This window comes from Grammomys surdaster, unplaced genomic scaffold, assembly GCF_004785775.1.
Source record: "Grammomys surdaster isolate TR1022 unplaced genomic scaffold, NIH_TR_1.0 125745, whole genome shotgun sequence".
NCBI classification, from domain to species: Eukaryota; Metazoa; Chordata; class Mammalia; order Rodentia; family Muridae; genus Grammomys; species Grammomys surdaster.
The window spans coordinates 2,177,291-2,195,795 of NW_021620577.1; the positions used below are offsets into that span (position 1 = coordinate 2,177,291).

Here is an 18,505-nt window from a genome sequence, read left to right on the forward strand (position 1 = left end):
GTAAGAGTTAGCTTTATAGCCAGGCACAGTAGTGCAAGATTTTAATGCAGCACTCAGGAAGCAGAGACAGGTGGATCTTTGAGTTCAGTGACAGCCTGCTTTACACATAGAGTTCCAGGCATGCCAAGGTTATATGCTGGGACCCTGTCTCAAAAAATTTTTTTAAACAGATTTAAGCCCAGGGGTTAATAGAAAGGCACTCAGGGAGACCACACACCCAAGTGTCATATTTGGGTGCCTTAGCAGGAACCATATACAGTTTTTGTAGCTTTTGAAATTGTACTGTCCAAAATTATTCTAAAAAACTGTTTTTCTTTTTCTTTTTTTTTTTGAAAGATTTATTATATATGAATGCACTGTAGCTGTCTTCCGACACACCAGAAGAGGGCATCAGATCTCATTACAGATGGTTGTGAGCCACCATGTGGTTGCTGGAATTTGAACCCAGGACCTCTGGAAGTGCAGTCAGTGCTCTTAACCACTGAGCCATCTCTCCAGCCCCTAAAAAACTGTTCTTCATAAATGAAATCATCGAGTGGCTCTTGAGGTGCAAAGGCCTTGGATAGGATTACAATCTAATAAGGTAAAACTATGGGTCACAAAGTTGCACAAGGAAAATACGACATGGTTTTTATTATAAATAGAGCGGTCTTATAAAGTTGCGTGTTTATGGCTGTTATGTACTCTTAGGCCTCCAACACGGTTCATCGCACTTTTAGTGTGCTTATTTTAATTATCTATATGGAAGGAATAGTCGTGTAGGTGATCACAGCATTTTTCTAATTGAGCTGGGTCCTTGCCTCTGTCTCTGGGCTTCCATCCCCAGCTCAGGAAGAGGAAGCAGAGAGAGGCAGAACAAGATCTGTGAAGAGACTGTCAGGGACTGCTCACTGGGGACTCATGGGAACTGACCTGAGAGACCACTGTTCTTGGACAGATGGTGGTTAATTGGCATATATCTCCCACTTTTGCTTTGCTGCTGACAAGTTCTTTGTTACCCAGGCTGGTCAGTCATCCTCCTGTCTCATCCCCAGGAACAGCTGGAACCAAAGGTGTCGGCAATTGCCCCAGCTTATTTTGAAGTTTTACTTTGAAAAAAATTCTCTTTGGAAATGCGACCCTCAAGGGGGCATTTTCTACTTCTTGAGAACAGTCTACATACCTGCTGGGAACAGGAAAAACCCGCTTGCCCTGTGTATACCGTCCTCAGGGATACATAGCCTCCTCAGTAGCCTCCCGCCTCCTCACAATGGCCCCTAGCAAGATTCCCTTGGGAAGCCAAACACTTGTTTCTTTTCTTAGTTCTGATCCATCCATTCTAAGGAATCCATGAAAGAATTGAAGCTTCCCTTCTGAAAGTAGAGTTAAAATTATTTAGGGGTCCTTTTCTTTAATGTTTTCTCTCTTCCCGACAGCGCCTTTCCCTTTCCCTGCTTTGCTGTGTATTTATTCCCAGTGCTGTCCTCGACAGAATCATTCTATATGCTCATGTGCACACGCTTCTTTGTATATTTAGATACACGTTGCAAGTGTGCCAATATGTACTTCTCACAAGACTTAGTAATGGATGTCTAAAATAATGGGGGCTCACTAAAGAAATGGGGCTGGAGAGGTAGCTCAGTCGGTAGAATACTTGCCTGGCAGACACAAAGCTCTGGGTTCGATACCCAGCACCCTACAGACAGGGTATGCTAGTATTTGTTAGCACTTGTGAAGTTGAAGCTAAAGGATCATAAGTTCAAGTCTATCCTTGACAACATAGCAAGCCTGAGGCCTGTGTGAGTTCTATAGAGCGTCTTTTGGAGTGAGGGGTCGATGTGTATGCTGTTAATCTCAGTACTCAGGAGGCAGAGGCAGGAAGACCTTTGTGAGTTCTAGACCAGCCTGTTCTACATACTGAGTTCCAAAACAGCCAGGGTTACAAAGACAGACCCTGGCTCAAAACAAATAAGTAAATAGCAAACTTTCAAGGTTTCTTCCATCACAAGTGTTCTGCCCAATTCAGGAATTGGATGAAATGGAGATTGGGTGAGTGACTTAGCAACTGAACTAGGTTACCACAAGGCTGTGGATTATCCTATAAAGCAAACACAGGTCATAGCGCTGCCCACTAGGCCTCATGCAGTGGTGTGTTATAGACAATGTGGTTCTTCTTATGGGCTGAGCTGTCAGGCTTAGGACTGAGGTGCCTGGACAGGCATTTGGGGCAAGGTAGTCAGTCTTGTTGCTGTTGGCTGCTGAAGGTGGTACCGTGACATCTTTCCCACATCTGATAGGCTGCACAGGAAGATTGACCCATGCCAGCCACGGTGCTTCACCCATTCTGCAGCACAGCCCTAGTGTACAGAGCAGGATGCACTGAGGCCAGAGCCTGACCACAATGCATGATGCTCTCCACAGCCCAAACTTCTCCAGAAGCCACCAGGCCCAACACTTCTGATGTTGCCAGTCAGTGCAGCAACCTTGACTTCAATACCTTTGGACCACCTCTTTGTGTCCTATGGGCACCATGAGGACATTGTAGAAGGACTTTCACTCTACACAGGGAACAGAGCAGGAAAGGGGGAACACGTGTCTCTTGCATAATGGGCCCCATAGTCTGGTAGCTTCTCTAACAGAAACTTCTAACAGTTCAGTAAGATGTTGGTAAGGGATGGATGCCTCCACAGAACCTGGTGAAGAATCGATTCCCATTTCCAGCTGAAGGTGGCTGCTAATGTCCCTTGAGTTGAGCCCCATGACATCTTCCTTTTATAACTCCCCCCTCCCAAGACAGGGTTTCTCTGTGTGGCCTTGGCTGTCCTGGAACTCACTTTGATGACCAGACTGGCCTTCAACTCAAGAGGTTTGCCTGTCTCCGCCTCCCGAGTGCTGGGATTAAAGTTGTGAAGCACCATACCCAGCTTTAAAGCTATGCTCTGAGTTCAAGGGGGCACGGATTTAAGGAGTCCTCTGCAGTGCTCTATGGTGGGTGTTTATACTATGGGACTTGTGTCTCATGACTGCTGCACAGCGAGCACTCTCCAGCCGGCACCCCCTCCTTCCAGACATTCTAAAAGGAAAATGTGGGGCTTGTTCAGGAGTCAGTGGAGGATTGGGTGAGTTTGGGGTCCCCTTTGAAGATTCAGAGCAGCTCAGTAGACCTCATGCTCCTGAAGAAGCTGGGGTTGAGCTTCCTGAGGTGGGGAACCCAGGCTTTGTCCTGTTCTCCAAGCCTCACTGGCCTGTAAGGTGCACTACTCGGGTCAGTCCACACTAGTGCTTGGGGGAGTGGCTGAGCTCTGAAGTAGTAGTAGCAGCACTGACACCTTCTTAGTAGTTACTGAAATCATGAGTCAGCTTTTGAAGCTGTGGAGTTCTGAGATGTTCCATCCAGGTAGTATGTCTGTTACTCATGACTGAACACATGTTTTTTAAATCCTGTCATGTGTACGTGCGTGCAGGATGTGTGTAGCACCATGTATATGCGGAGGCCAGAGGACGGCTTGTGGGTTATCTCCATGCACACGCAGATCTCAGGCAGCAGACACAGGCTCCCAGAGTTAGCAGCCAGTGCCTTCCATGCTGAGCACTCTCCCAGCCCCAGGGTGTCGTTCTGATGTCTGTGTTCTGTTGCCTGCTCTGCTTGCTCACTATCTCACATGACCCAGGCTTGTTTGGTTTTTCTTCACTCTCATAATAAATGCCAGTCCTTGTCATGATCCCATGTGTGGTGTGGCCTCAAAAGCTCTTGGGGTGCACATGGAAACAGCAGACACACCCAGATCCTCTCTGCCCAGGAGCTGGCAGAGCCATGCAGCCAGCTCTAGGTTCATGTCCCTGGTGGTGCCACGGGGAGCGGACTCCTGGGCATTTGCCATTTCTTGGGTTCTCATAAGAAGCCCGTCCTCTCTCCTCACTGGGGCCCTTCCTTCTTCCTTCTTCCTGTTTAGAATTCTGTCTCTACCTCATGGCCTTGTCATCCTTAATGAGGAAACGAGAGTTTGAGGTGCCAGGTATGTACCATGATGGCAGTGCACCTGGTCCTATGAGGTGACCCTCAGTTTTATATCCCCAAGACTCCACCTTTAGAGTCTTTTGTACTTGTTTTCTCAGCCTCTTTGATTCCCTGGATGATCTTCTGAGGCATGATGGATATTGCCCAGGTGGCAGATGTGGCTTTGCCCATAACCACCCTGCAGCTTTCCTGAACGCCACTGATTCCCAGGCGCAGCCGAAACCGCAGCAGAGTTTATTTTCTATCACTGTGAGACATTCTCAACAAGTTTTCTAACATAAGTGGGGTGGGCCTGGGAGACTGTGGGTTTGGGAACAGTGGGCACTTCTGCTGTTGGCAGTTACCTGGTTGAAGTGAAGGCTGCTGAGCAGAAGGTGGATTCATGCTGCCCTGGAGTTCAAGCAAGGGACCTCGGTACCTGGGCGTGGCAGCCTGGCTCCCACTTACAAGGCCTGAGGCCTTGGTGGACACCTGACTTGCAAGTGGCTTCTAAAGGATATATCTTGGGATTGGGACTGATGGTGGCTCCCCTGTGGCCAGATCAAACAGGGTTTGTGGGTCAGGATTATGTGGGCTTGATGCTGGCCACCAGTGATGGTTGTGATCCTGCCATAGGACCTGACCTTTGTGTGGCTCAAAGCTTGACAGTGAGATCCTTGCCTATCTTCAGCAGCTGGGCAGCTGGCAGTAGCACCACCCTTCCACCTGAATGCTAAAACATGTTAGATGCCAAGCATCCTGCCAAGCCACCTGAACCCTGCCATGTCACCAAGAACAGAGGTTTCTCTGCTCTTTCATGGAGCAGTCAGGGGCAGACTCTTGAGAGATGAGGTATCCGGAGACCCAAGGAGGTGAGAAAGTATGCACATAAATTGTCCTTCAGATGGAGTCTGCGGGGTGTTGGTGAGGGACAAGGCTTTCAAAGTATCCAGGTGGGGGAAGCTCGGGCGTCCCATGAGGACCAGGTCTTGACTGGTCACACAGCTGTTATTGGGTACCCAGGAAGGGAGACTGGGTACCATTGCATTTCACACAGTGTTAGAATTCCCACTCAGACTAGCAAAAATTGGTGCCACCTTTAATTTGGAGTGACTTGAAACCTATGTGTGCTTTTGTATCTTGGTTAAAGAGAGAAAGCAAATTTCAGTTTTTGCTCCCCTTTCCATCAGATCTGTATGGGTGGGTACATGAAATGCCAAGGGATCCAGGAACTTGGGGAAATTTTCTATAGGAAACTATAAATATGTTTAAATATGGGAATGGGAGAGGCCCTGGATGCAGTTCCCAACACCGCCACAACAACAAAAGTTTAACTATGCTCAAACTAGCTGCATGGTATCTAGACTGAGGGTCCCAGCCCCTGAGGCCCATGCTGTTAGAAACAGGCAGACTGTAGATAGAGACCACCAGGACTGTGTAGGTAGAAAGTCTGCCACCCAGCCTGCTTTTCAGCTTTTTTTACCTGAGTTGCCTATAGCTGGCCCATACCAGGGAGCAGCTGTGGTCCAGTAGGGTCCCCTAGATCTGGATCTAGATTCTGCTTCTCAGACCAGGGTTTTATTTGCTTCTTTCTCCGAGTTTGTGATCCAGCTGTATCTTCTGAGGCCTGAGCCTTTTGGCCTCCAGGACTGTCACTGGCAGACGGCTGTGGTGGAACTGCTCCTTTCCGAAATACCCTCAGCTGCTGAAGAAGGTGACTCTTCCCGGTACAGTACCTGTGACAAAGAATAAGCAACCTAAGCCCTGTCACCTGATGGCCAGAACTCCCAACACTGAAACAGGAATGTCTTTGGTCTTTCAGTGTCCATTCCAAAGCAAGGGCAATGCCTGACCGCGCTGCAGTTTGGCTGGGAAGCATGTGGGATAACACTCCTTATGGCCTTTTCTCTTTCTAATGGGCATTGGCCTGATTAATTTTATGTCAACTTGCTACAAGCTAGAGTCATCTGAAAGGAGGGGAACCTTAACTAAGAAAAAGTCTCCATAAAATCCAACTGTAAGGCATTTTCTTAGTGATCGACGGAGAGGGCCCAGCCCATTGCAGATGGGTTACTATCCCTGGGCTGCTGGTCCTGGGGCCTATAAGAAAGCAGGTTGTGCAAGCCATGAGAAGTACATGAGTGAGTCAGCAGCACCCTCCAAGACAAGATTCTCTCTGTAGACCAGGCTGGCCTGTGACTCACAGGATCTGCCTGCCTCTGCCAATACGTCCCAGCCTGTTTTCCTAGGATGTCCACATTCTACGTGCTCTGTACCTCATTTACAGCCTGAGCTCTAACTCCCAGTGCTGTGGGCAGCGGGGACCATATTTCTCATTCACCATGGTCTGGGCCCCAGGCATGTCCCTGATTGGATGCTGCTCTCTAACCAGAACTTTTCACATCTAGCTAACCTCTGACCCTACACTTCCTCTTCTTCTGGGACCAGCAGCAGGGCAATCAAACTAGGGAGCTGTTTTTAGAGGCTTGAGTAAGCTGCCGTTGGTGGGGAGGCTCCCCTATGACACGTTGTAAAACACAGTGATACCTGTTCCCACCACACTAGAGGCTTCCCTATGACACATTGTAAAACACAGTGATACCCACTCCCACCACACCGGATGCTGGCTTACATGTGTAGGGGCCAGGGCACAGCAAGGGAGTGTCCCTAGGCAGAGGAAGAGACTGTAAAGCTACCTTTGTTCCCAGGAGGATGCCACCTGTACTGAGCCTGCTGATTCCACTTCCTCCTCACTGTCAGAGGAGCTATGTTCAGAGCTGGGAGTAAAAAGAAATGGATTCTTAGGATGGTCTCCAGCTTCCGTGCCAGGCCTGCCCCTCACCTTCTCATCCAGGGACCTCCCTGGGAGTTCAAGACAGGTGGAAGTCAGTCAAAGCCAAGGAACCACTTGGCTTCCTGCCATGTGCTGATGGGAAGGTACAGTGTGCTCAAGCCAGATTAGCTTTGCCTTCTGTCCCTCCTTCCCGCCCGAGGCACAGTTCCTAGCACTGCTTTGTACCTCTCCTGGGACTGGTGATCTTGTAGTTCTGACGGTTCTGTCTGCCGCAGGTCAATGAAGACGGTGGAAGGCTCTGTCTTCAGCCTCCTACTCTCTGCTAGTTTCTGGATTTGCTCAGGTGGAAAGCCAGGCTCTGCTGAAGCACTTCTGCAATGGGAGGTTGCGGGTGGCCATCCTATGTGATTCCCTGCCACCTGATGGGCTGGTGGAATCAACAGTGCTCATAGCAGCTACTGACAGTGTCCCTGTTGTGTGCTGGTGAGCACTTGGAACCTATGTGTTCTCACAGCCACCATCAGGACAGGCCACATAAGAACAGGACATACTACCCTATAGAACTGGACAAGGCTGACATGCTGCACATCAGCTAGGCTGGCAGGCAGGCCCGTCATCCCAAGTGCCTGGGAAACTGAGGCAGGAGGATGTAAAGTTTAAGGCCTGGGCAAGACTTTATACATATACTTTTTGTTTGTTTTTCAAGACATAGTTTCTCTGTGTAGCCTTAGCTACTCTGGAACTTGTTCTGTAGACCAGGGTGGCCTCTAACTCATAGAGATCCACCTGCATCTGCCTCCCAAGTGCTGGGATTAAAGGTGTGTACCACCGCCGCCCAGTTTATACATGTATTTTAAAAGTGTGTGTATTTGCTTGCATACATGACTATACACTATTTATATGCCTGGTACTCATGGAGACCAGAGAGGACACCAGATTCACAGAACTGTAGTTGCAGACAGTTGTAAGTCACTATGTGGGTACTGGGAATCAAGCCTGTATCCTTCAGAAGAACAATCAGTGCCTCTAACTACTGGGCCATCTCTCTGGCCTCCTAGAAAGACCATAAAAAGTAAAAAGAGGCTAGACAAATAGCTCAGAGGTTAAGAGCACTGACTGCTCTTCCAGAGGTCCTGAGTTCAATTCCCAACAATCACGTGGTGACTCACAACCATCTGTAATGGGAACCGATGCCCTCTTCTGGTGTGTATAAAGACAATCTACAGTGTACTCATATACTTAAAATAAATAAATCTAAACAAAATCAAAGTAAAAAGAAGGCTGGGGTTTGTGGGGTGGTGGTGCACACCTTTAGTCCCAGCAGTTAGGAAGCAGAGGCATGGGGGAATCTCTGTGAGTTCACAGCTAGCCTGGTCTGCAGAGCAAGTTCTAGAACAGTCAGAAAAACCCTGTTTTGAAAAACAAAAACAAACAAACCAACCCAACAACAACAAAAGAGTTGAAAGAAGATTTGTGATGCGGCACAGTGGTAGAGCCAAGCATGTGAGAAGCCTAGGCTCACTCCTCGTAGCATAAATAAACCTCCATCTGTTCTGTTCAGTTGGAGGCCACTGAGCACAGAGGTGGCTGTTTATGTATTTAAGCTAATCATTTCCAGTAGACCTGGAAATTAAATAGTCCTCATCCCATTAGTGGCATTTCCGGTGCTTAGTAGTCATCTGGAGCTGGTGGACTTCATACTGGAAAGCACAGGCCTAGCCATGTCTGCTCCTCCTGCTAGCCAGGCAGAACCTACAACTACTTCACGGAAAAGGCTTCTAGACTCCTGACAGCAGAGGGAGCAGTAATGTGGGAAGGGCAGGCCTCAGGGGACCCATCTCCACCTCTGCCACCCCTCCACACCCCCCCACCCCACCCCCCACCCTTCCCATCCCCCGCTTCACTCTGTTCCTCCATGTCTAGGACAGGTTGCTGCCCACAGCCCTTTCATCCTTCCAGGCCATCCTGTTCCCACTGGTCATGTAGATAGTGAAGACAAAGTGTCTTTAGCATTAGGGAACAAGACACAGCTCTGCCATTGATGGATTGGGACAGACACGGCAATCGGAACCTCAGTTTTCCCATGAGGAAAAACAGAAAATGGAGCATCTGCATAATTAGGTTCTTTAGTCAAAAAAAGTATATGCCCAGTGGCCCAACAAAAGGCCCAATCAGCACTGCCCAGAGGCTGGTTGGTTCTAAGGAGATGGCTGTGACTGCTCGGAAGTCTCACCTGATTCTAGCTACCTGCTCTTCTGTGTCTTGGAGCTTGTCAGCAGATACCTTCCAGGTAGGGTTGCTGACTCTGGACTGAGTGGCACACAGGAGAGCCAGCTGTTCCAGGAGTATGTCCTGGGAGGGTCCAGTGCTGTGCCCTGGGGATAGCCAGGAGAAACACTGATAAGCTCAGGTCTGCCTACCTCTCAGAGGCTGGGCTTCAGGATCCAATGTGTCCCACCCTAGTTCGTCCTGAGGCTTCCAGCTCTAATTGGCAAAGTCAAGGGTAGTCGTGTCTTCAATAGGGGCCGCTCCATTTGAGTCTTGTGACATAGGGTCAGACGTGATCATAGTGAACAGATGTTTGCAGTTTTCAAAATGTACAGCCAAACAGGCTTATCAATTATAATCAATTATAGATCAATTGATTGTGTGTGTGTGTGTGTGTGTGTGTGTGTATGTGTGTGTGTGCGTGCACTTAGGAATGAACCCAGGGCCTGTGCATGTTACCAAGCACTCTGTTCCTGGGCTATATCCCTACCCTCTTATACTATCTTTCTTACTTTTTTTTTTTTTTTTTTTTTTTGAAACAGGGTTTCTCTGTATAGCCCTGGCTGTCCTGGAACTCACTCTGTGTAGACCAGGCTGCTCTTGAACTCACAGAGTGAAGCCTGGCTCTGTGCACCACCTGAGTGCACCACCACTACCCTGCTCATACGACATCTTTCTGTGAATACAGTTTGTTACTGAGCTGAGGACACTATGACAAGCTTGACTTAGCTAGACCCCTATTGAACATGGGCTATTTCCAAGTTTTCAGAGTTTTAAAGTACATAGCCATGAGCGTCCTGGGGTATGTGTTTACAAGAGATTTTCCAAATGGAATAGCTTGGCTGGTGGAAGTGGCACTTGGGAGGTAGAAGCAAGAAGATCAGGAGTTCAAAGCCAGTTTCAGGTATAGAATGAATTTGAGTCAGCCTGGGCTACATGTCTCAACAAAATAAAACTAAACAAAAAGGAACAGCTTGATCAAAGAGCCATGAACATTTAAAAAAAAAAAAAGACTATTTCCTACCGTGGCACCTTCCACAGAGGGAGTTCTTGCAGAGGACTGCTTTGCCATACCCTGAAGCTCTGCCGACACACCACTTGCTGTCACATACTCATTAGTGGCAGACCTTTGAAGTCTGCAACAGGAGGATTGTGAAGAGCTCCAGGACAGCCTGAGCTACAGAGTGAGACCCTGTCTCAAAAACAGATATGGTGGTGATATACCTTTCATATACTCAGAAGGCAGAGACAGGCAGATCTTTCTGAGTTCAATGCATCAAGTTCCAGGTCTGCCTGGGCTAAACAGTGAGTCCTTGTCTCAAACACAAAACAGAGCTAGGGCTAAAGAGATAAGCTCAGTGATTAAGAGCACTGGGTGTTCTTGCTGAGTACCTGGCGTCAATGCTAAGCATTCACAAGGTAGCTCATGACTGTATGGAACTCCAATTCCAGATGATCAGCTGTCCTCTTCTGGTGCGTGCACAGACTTGCATCTATATGGTTCATATACATACATGCATATAAGAAAAAATAAAAATAAACTTTAAAAAGTGTCTTGTTTCAAACAGCCCAGAGGCTGTTGGTCTAGTGAGTCTTTGGTCTGGAATAACCTCTGACCTTGTTCCTCAGCTCAGATGTGCTTCCACCTGCTGTTGGGGGCCTATGTGGGTGGGTGGGTGGGGACATGAGATGCTTCTGCCTTTTACAGAGCTGCTCTCAGCAAGGTCATGAGGACAGTGAGTATGACATCCTCTGCCTTCATTTTCTAATAAAGTGAGGGATGCAGAAGTGTGAAAGCTGCCTGAAGGGGAGAAAGGGGAAAAGGAAGGAGGCTGGAGGAAGAAAAATGGTGAGCCACAGGCAGGCCAATTTTGAAGGCCTGAACATGCCTGGCAGATCAGGCAGCCACGTGTATGATGAATGAATGAAATCTTTGTAAGGCCCATTGAAATGTGTGCTGAGGGTAGTAAGGGGCAGACAGACCCTGCCCATCCCAAAGCCCTGCCATTGAGGCTGGGAAGGAGGTGGGGACCGGCTTGGGCTTCAGGGTTGAGAGTCAGACCTTGGTCTTGGCAGCGGTCAGCTAACCACCATGCACTTCTGGATGCACTGTCACCCTGGCTGTCTTGTTGCCCTGGCAGACTCTGAAGGATATAATCCAAGTCCCAGCCTTCAAGTTGCTGAAATGATAACATTGATTCCAGGGCTGCAGGAAGTCCTGCAGGAGCCCCCGCTTTCACAGCAGCTGCAGCCAACAGAGGGTGTCATGATCATCCATTGTAGTGAGGAGGGCAAACAGGAAAAAGTTTAGCTTAGGAAACACTCCCATTGTAACAATGCACTTGGCAGTGTAGTTCCTTCATGTACTATACAGACAAAGCCCTTTTCAAACACTGGACCTAGCAACCTAAGTCCCTTGACACCCCTGACCTGCATCAAGCTACAGGAATTCCCTTCTCTCTGGATTTATGGCGTAAATCTTTCCCCTCAACTCCCTAACAATCAAATTTAGACAGTTTCTATTCAAGCGTATTCCCAGTGTATCTAGATATGAGGAAGAGAAGGGGCTATCTTGCCTGAACTGATTTTGAGCGTAAAGGCAGTAAGAAAAAGACTGTGTCTCTAATAATCTTTTAAGAAGGACCTCCTATTTGCTGTAACCTTGTGCCTGTGCATAACTCGGCATTCAAGTGATTAAAATCTGATGCACTGTGGGAAAGGAACATGTGCAGTAGGAAAATAAAACAATCAAAATACAGAACCATACAATTTACGCCCTTAGTAGCCAGGCCCTCTTCCTCTAGACCTCATCAAATGAAGCCCTGTCAAACTTGACAGTGTATAGCCTTTTATCTGTTGTTTTCAAGCTCCAGTAAAGTTATCCTGCTTCAAAAGATAACTTTGCACATTTGTGTGAGCCTTTGTTTTCAGATCCTTGGATAAGGGATTAACAACCTGGAAGCATCCAACCCAGACTCCAACCACCATTAACAGTAGGGTGGTGTTTGGAGTTTGGGTTTATCTAGCAAATGAATGTCCTGTCTGTTGTGACTGATTACACACTGAGCCAATCCTTTAAAGTGAGACCTACATTTCTTGACACCTCCTTATTTAAGCGGCTTTTATAGGGGTCAGGTGTCAATGCTTTGGGGCATAAAGATGGCTAACCTGGAGGACGCCCCATTTTTTTTTCAGACATAATCTCATTATAGCCCAGGCTGATTTTGAACTATGTAGCCAAGGATGACCTTTAATGTCTGATCCTCCAACCTTCGTCTCCCAAGCTCTGGAATTACAGGTGTACACCCATTTTGTGCATGCAAGGTAAGCACTCTACCACTGAGGCACATTCTAGCCTTTTCCATCATGTAATTTTGTTTTGTTTTTTTGAGACGGGGTCTCTCTGTGTAGCCTTGGCTGTCCTGGAACTCACTCTGTAGACCAGGCTGTCTCTGCCTCCCTACACCCAAATCACCATGTAATTTTTAAGCTGTCTAGGTTCACATCAATTTAAGATGTTTGAAAAGTTCAGCAACTTTAAGAAGCTGGTGGCTCAAGCAGGTGCTTAACCTGGAAAGCCTGGCCCAGATGGCTTTGCAGGCATTGGTATGATGGAGGGTGGAGGCAAGGGACCTACGATGAATGCTTACATGTGACCTTTCAAATTCCTTCAGCTCTATAGGTGAGGAAGAACTAAAGTCGTGAGGACGAACAGAGGGAAATTGTTAAGTAAACAGCAATGAAGAATTCATGCATGTCTCCATGCTAGCACTCTGTACAATGTGAAGTGATGCATGGGTGAGATGCGTGGTTTCCATGCCACACTGGACCATCTTCCAGTATGTCTACCTGCATAGCGCACCAGGATACTCTTCTCTTTGAAAACTGGGCTAGTATGAAGAGTTTCTTTCCTGTCCAGTGGGCAGGGTTACCTCATAAATCGCAGCTGTGCTCGCCACAGGCTGCCTACCACTATAATTGGGGAACAGCTCCGCCATGGAGGGACACAGAGCCACTGCTGTGGTTTACAGATCTGCTTTCCCAGTGGTCCTCACACTCCTCAGAGGAGTGCCTCTCCCACTCCCAGCCCATCTCCCTGACAGTGCATGCTAATGTACTTAGTGTGACTGGACAGCTGTTTCTGGCATGTGATGTCTGCCCCTTAGGACCTCCCTTTTGCAGCACTGCTTGTCAGCATGACTGACCATCAGCATTCATACCTGGGTCATTTCTGTGTTCTCTAAAGAAGGCTATTGCTACTAATTCTCCTTGAGGTAAGCTCCATGCCAGTCTATCCCACACTGTTCCAGGAGCAGCAGGTGGACTTGGGCTCTGGGCCTTAGGTCCTGAGGAGCTGCTTCCAGCCTCAACAGTGTGGCAAGAATGTGCCCATGTAGTGGGGACTGACTTGAGGGCAGGCTGGGCCGTGAGGACACCTACCTTGAGTGAGAGAACTGGCCATCCTTCCCGAGACAGCTCTGAGGTTGCTTCTGGTCCTAACTCTGCAGTCTGGCCTTGGTCACCACAGGCTGGGCTCTGAGCAGACTGGGTCACTTTCTGAAGGATATCTCTCTCTATCATCTTCCTCCTCTCCCTGCGGAGGGCTCTGCGCTTTGTAGAGTTTCTAAAATCAGTATCTGAGGGCTCTGTCTTCAGCTCTCCTTCCAAAGGAAAGGTGGCTTCTTCTTCCTGGGAACACCATGGAGGACTCTGGGATCCTCTGGGCTTAGACAGGCTTCTAAGGCTGTCTTCCAGCCAAGCAGGTGCCTCCTCAGCATCCACAAGGATTGGGCTGCTCTTGACACAGCTCTGGCAAGCCCAGCCAGGGTCTCTTCTCTCCTGACAGGCCAAGTCCGTGGATCTTACCATCTGGTCACTTCTGGGTTCTATGGCTAATCTCCCAGGAACCAGAAGTGGCTAGAGAAAAGAGGCATCCTCTATGAACACCTGCAGACATACTTTAGGGAGACAGAGAGCACATGCACGAACAAGTGGAGGTCAGAGGAGAACTTTGAGAGTTGGTTCTCTCCTTCTTCTATGTGGGTCCCAGGGATGGAATACAAGCTGTTAGGCTAAGTAGCAAGTGCCTTTTCCCACCAAGCCATCTCATGGGCTCCATTTTGACCTTTTTATTTTTTCTTTTTTCCAAGACAGAATCTTACTATACAGATCTAGATGTCCTGGAACTGGCTCTGTAGACCAGGCTAGGCTCAAACTCATAGAGATCTACCTGCTTGTCTCCTGAGTGTCGGGATTAAAGGCATGCACCACCATGTCAGGTCTCACTTTAATTCTTCTGAGTTCAACAGTCTGTCAAGGCCTGTAGTCATTGTCATTGTTTCCTAAACAGCTCCATTCCCCATTACCTCTCTCCCAGAGGAGGCGGTAATCCTTATAGAAAAGAAGAGAACATCTCATGAAAATCCTGTAACTGGCTGGTGGCGCACGCCTTAAATCCCAGCCCTTGGGAGGCAGAGGCAGGTAGATCACAGAGTTCAAGGCCAGCCCGGTCTACAGAACCAGTAGAACAGCCAGGACTGAGAAACCTTGCCTAAAAACCAAACCAACCAAACCAAAAAAGTGACCTAACGTGACCAGAGCCCCAGTTGCCGCTCAGATCCTCCTGCGGAGGGCAAGGGGCTGGCCTTCAGGCAATGTATATGGTGGAGATGGGTCAGGTGATCCTCTTCAGCCCTACATATCCAGTTTGCTTCAATGATGCTAGGATTAACTGAGCAGAGGGAGCTTACCCAGAGCTGAGTGGCTCCTGGAGCCCAGCTTGGCCTCTAAAATGGGCTTGGCTTCTACAGTGGGAAGTATGTTTAACCACAGCAACTTCAAGACCGTGTTAACAGGTCTGACAGGCTGGGGTTGCCAAGGATACAAGCCTCAGGTGGGATCTACTAAGGTAGCAATTCATTCTCATCATCAAGCCACTGATGCCTCGAATCTATCTATCTATCTATCTATCTATCTATCTATCTATCTATCTATCTATCTATCTATCTGTTGGCTTTTCTGAGACAGGGTTTCTCTGTTTCAGCTAGCCCTAGCTGTACTTTGTAGACCAAGCTGGCCTTAAACTCAGATATATGTCTGCCTTTGCCTCCTGAGTGCTTTGATTAAAGCATGTATCAACACCTTCCAGAGTTAGTCATAATTATACATACATACATACATACATACATACATGCATACATGTGCATGTGTTTATGTGTATAATGTGCATGCTGGAGCCTACAGAGGCCAAAAGATGGGGATCTGATGTGTTAGAATTGGAGTTAAAGGTGGTTGTGAGCTATCATGTAGGTCTGGAAACCAAACCTGGGTCTTCTGCAAGCTGTCTTAATTACTGAGTCATACTCTCCAGTCCCTGACTTGAACTTTTGATGCTCCTGCCTCAGTTTCTAAGTAGCTCAGGTTACATGCTTGTACCACCAGCTCTGGATGATTGCTTGAGTCTACATAGAGGTCTTGGTCTTCCTTGGGGATGTGGGACCGAGAGATGATTATAGCTATGGTACTGATAGTTCCTGTGATTAGGAGGCTTGGGCTTGTGCTGTGGCCTTCCCTGTTTGTTTTCCACTTCTCCCTGACCTCCTACTAGTGCAGCATTGGTCACCACTGTGCAGGCATTAATGGAACACAACCCTTCCTTTCCCTGCTGGATTACTTAGTAATTGAACATAGGTTCAGTTATGAATTAGCTAGGTTATGGAGAGACACTTGAGACATGTAGCTATGACAATGGCCAGACAGTACAAAATGTCTTGGTAGAAAACAACACAGAGAGATCAGGGTGGGAAATCAGAGAGAAAATCAAATGTGCTCATAGTTCTAGGGGGTGCCATGCTTTTGTGCTGAATACCCGAATGTCAGGCTGTCCTTGTGGGAGGAAGAGAGACACGACCAGTGGTTTTAACCATTTAGACCTACACTGCTGGTGGAATCCTTGTGAGACTTGTGATGACCTCCCTCCCCTTCCCTCCAGGGTCCCACAGACCTCAGGCGAAGGACTCCTCCCTGCAGTAACCCAGGTCCCAGATTCATCGACACCAATAGGGTCTTCAGCAAGCTCCTCAGACAGGTCTGGAATCAAGACAGGCTGGTTCCGCTGAAAGATGAAGGGCTCTTCGTCCTCACAGTCAGACTGCGGATAGACCAGGGCATTTTAGAGGACAAGGCAGTCATGCTTTGCCCACCCTGCCCAGGAGCAGGTCTGGGAAGACCACTTCTCTACAAAGGGCCTTGTCCTGTGCTGCTTACTGTAGCCAATTTGAAAACAGGCTTAGCAGCATACCTCCTGTTGGTGAGATGCGGGCTTCACTTTTCACAGGTCGTAAGTATGCTTTACACATAATGGATGCTGCGTTACTGCACACAGCAGATACTGCATTAATGCTAGCGCTGAATAGTGTAGTGAAGAGGCAGCTGAGAATGGAGGCCAGCTCAATTTCATACTGACTAGTTACTTAACACAGGAGCTTTGGTTACCTGTCTCTAATGGAGAGAGGCTGAGGCTGATACTGGCCTGCCACCTCACAAGGGGCTTCACAAGGCAACAGCAGCACTAGGGCACTGTGGCGCTGTCACTGGCTACCTCTTCTGCCTCACTCACTGTGAACAGGATGACACCTGAGTCTCAGCTCTATCACGCTCATCTTTGCAAACGCCCAGGTACAGCACAAACCAGCCATCTTGTTTCTAGAACCCTTGCTCTTCACTTGAAATGTCCTGTGGGAACCTGTGTGCTGAGCCTCTGACCGGTGGATCACCATGTATCCCTCTCACCTGTGTAAATGGCCACTGATACTGTCAGTGACCCCCAAATCACCTCAAGTGGCAGAACCCCTCCTGGACCATACCATGCGGCCTTGGCAAGGTTATCACTCTCAGAGGTTGGAGCTGGCCCTGACCTGACCCAATAGAGTTGAGAGCAGTACAACAGCAGGGCAGGAGGGCTTGGGGGAGAAGATCAGGCTTTGGAACTGAGCCCACCTGGGGGTCAGGACCACAGCAGGAGTGGCCTTGGAGATACAGAGCACTAATATCCACACTCAAGAGTTCTGGCAAACCCAGAAAGAAGCCCGAAGGAAGTGGACACCCAGAAGTAATCCCAGGCACTGATAAGTGAAAACAAAGCCCATAGACCAAAGTGGGGTCTGTAGAGAGGAGTGCCTGAAGCTGTCCTTGCCCAGGCTCGGCAGTTAACAACCTGGAGAAAGCTCTTGCTCACCAGGGACGAGTCTGAATCCAGAGACGGCAGCTGGTCTTTGGCAGCCTTAAGGATGGCATCCCAGGGAGAAACTGGCAAGGACACCACAGCTTTGTCTTTGGATGTCATGGGGGCCAGGACTCAAAGGATGCTCTCTGTGTGTGTCATCATCAAGAAGCCCTGTGGAACACACAGGGTGAGGCGGCAGTGTCTAGGTGTCCAAGGAGAAACTAGCATTGGTAGCCTTCCCCAAGCCTAGATCAGCTGTAGATAAAAAACACTCACAGAATTCCATTTTCTACCTATTTCCTTCTGGTTTTGCAAACTTATGTTACTGTATGTGTGGGTGTGTGCAGTAATGAGTGCACAAGACATTGGTGTCTTCATATATATGTGTGTGTGTTTAATGACACATGTATACAGAAATAGAGGCGCATAAACTGATACAAATGGTATATGTATAGATATATAATATTTATGACTTGGAGATGTTATGTTTGTATTTTAAGAACATAAACACTATTATCTCCATTTTATACACTTAGAGAGGTTGAATTAAAGTTAAGGGAAAGGCTGGGATGAACCCCTTTGGTAGAGCATTTGTCTAGCATATGTAAGATTATGAGTCCAATCCCCAGCATTCAGAAAAGGAATGAGATGGCCCAGCAGTTACGAGAGTCCTCTACTGCTCTGGTAGAGGGTCAGAATACAGTTCCCCAAACCGTGATTACTTGTAACTTCAACCTCAGGGAGAGCCTATGTCTCTGGTGTCCACTGGTACCTGCGCTAGAGTACAGATATACACATACCCATCTTCACACACATACATATAATTAAAATAAAAACTAATAAATTGATATATAATTTAAAATAATTTTTAGAAGTTAGATCCATTATTCAAGAGATTTTGTCTGTCATCACTCAAATGAGTCCCTATAATCCAGTTCCCGGCTCAGCTCCACCCTTCGTAGCTCACCCTAAAAAAAGATGCTCAGCCCTCAGGGGACAGAGGGACTTTACGATTGTGGGGTGAAGGCCAAGCGGACCAGACAGGTCAACTAATGGTGCCGAACCAGGGCAGCATCAGGGGGGTGAGTGGGAGCTTAAGGCCTTTGAATGTTGTAAGCAAGGACGTGTGGTTGACGATCCTGAATTGGGAACCACAGGAACCACGCTTTTGGTATACGCTCCAAAAGATGTTTCATAACAGGGGCTTTGGCGGTAGGGCACAGAAGCGCCGAAGTGAAGGGGG

At 48.0% G+C, this 18,505-nt stretch overlaps 1 protein-coding gene across 1 annotated transcript; it reads right to left on the reverse strand.

Moving 5' to 3' along the window:
* Window positions 1–5,048: 5,048 nt before the first annotated feature.
* On the reverse strand, window positions 5,049–17,382 carry CUNH16orf71 (chromosome unknown C16orf71 homolog). Its single transcript, XM_028788353.1, has 8 exons — window positions 17,275–17,382; window positions 16,042–16,188; window positions 13,479–13,955; window positions 11,101–11,218; window positions 9,004–9,145; window positions 6,996–7,142; window positions 6,673–6,753; window positions 5,049–5,712 (listed from the first exon to the last, which is right to left on the reverse strand). The coding sequence occupies exons 1-8, from the start codon at window positions 17,380–17,382 to the stop codon at window positions 5,469–5,471; spliced, it is 1,464 nt and encodes a 487-aa protein (XP_028644186.1). The 3' UTR covers window positions 5,049–5,468.
* Between the last annotated feature and the right edge of the window lie 1,123 nt (window positions 17,383–18,505).

What these genes read in the sequence shown, in the direction of transcription:
- CUNH16orf71 (XM_028788353.1), bottom strand. Translation starts at nt 17,382, where the DNA reads ATGACATCCAAAGACAAAGCTGTGGTGTCCTTGCCAGTTTCTCCCTGG. An exon ending in GGCCAGTTCTCTCACTCAAG is followed by an intron (nt 11,219 to 13,478) that starts GTAGGTGTCCTC and finishes TTATCATTTCAG; the next exon opens with CAACTTGAAGGCTGGGACTT. An exon ending in TGACCGCTGCCAAGACCAAG is followed by an intron (nt 9,146 to 11,100) that starts GTCTGACTCTCA and finishes GGCTATCCCCAG; the next exon opens with GGCACAGCACTGGACCCTCC.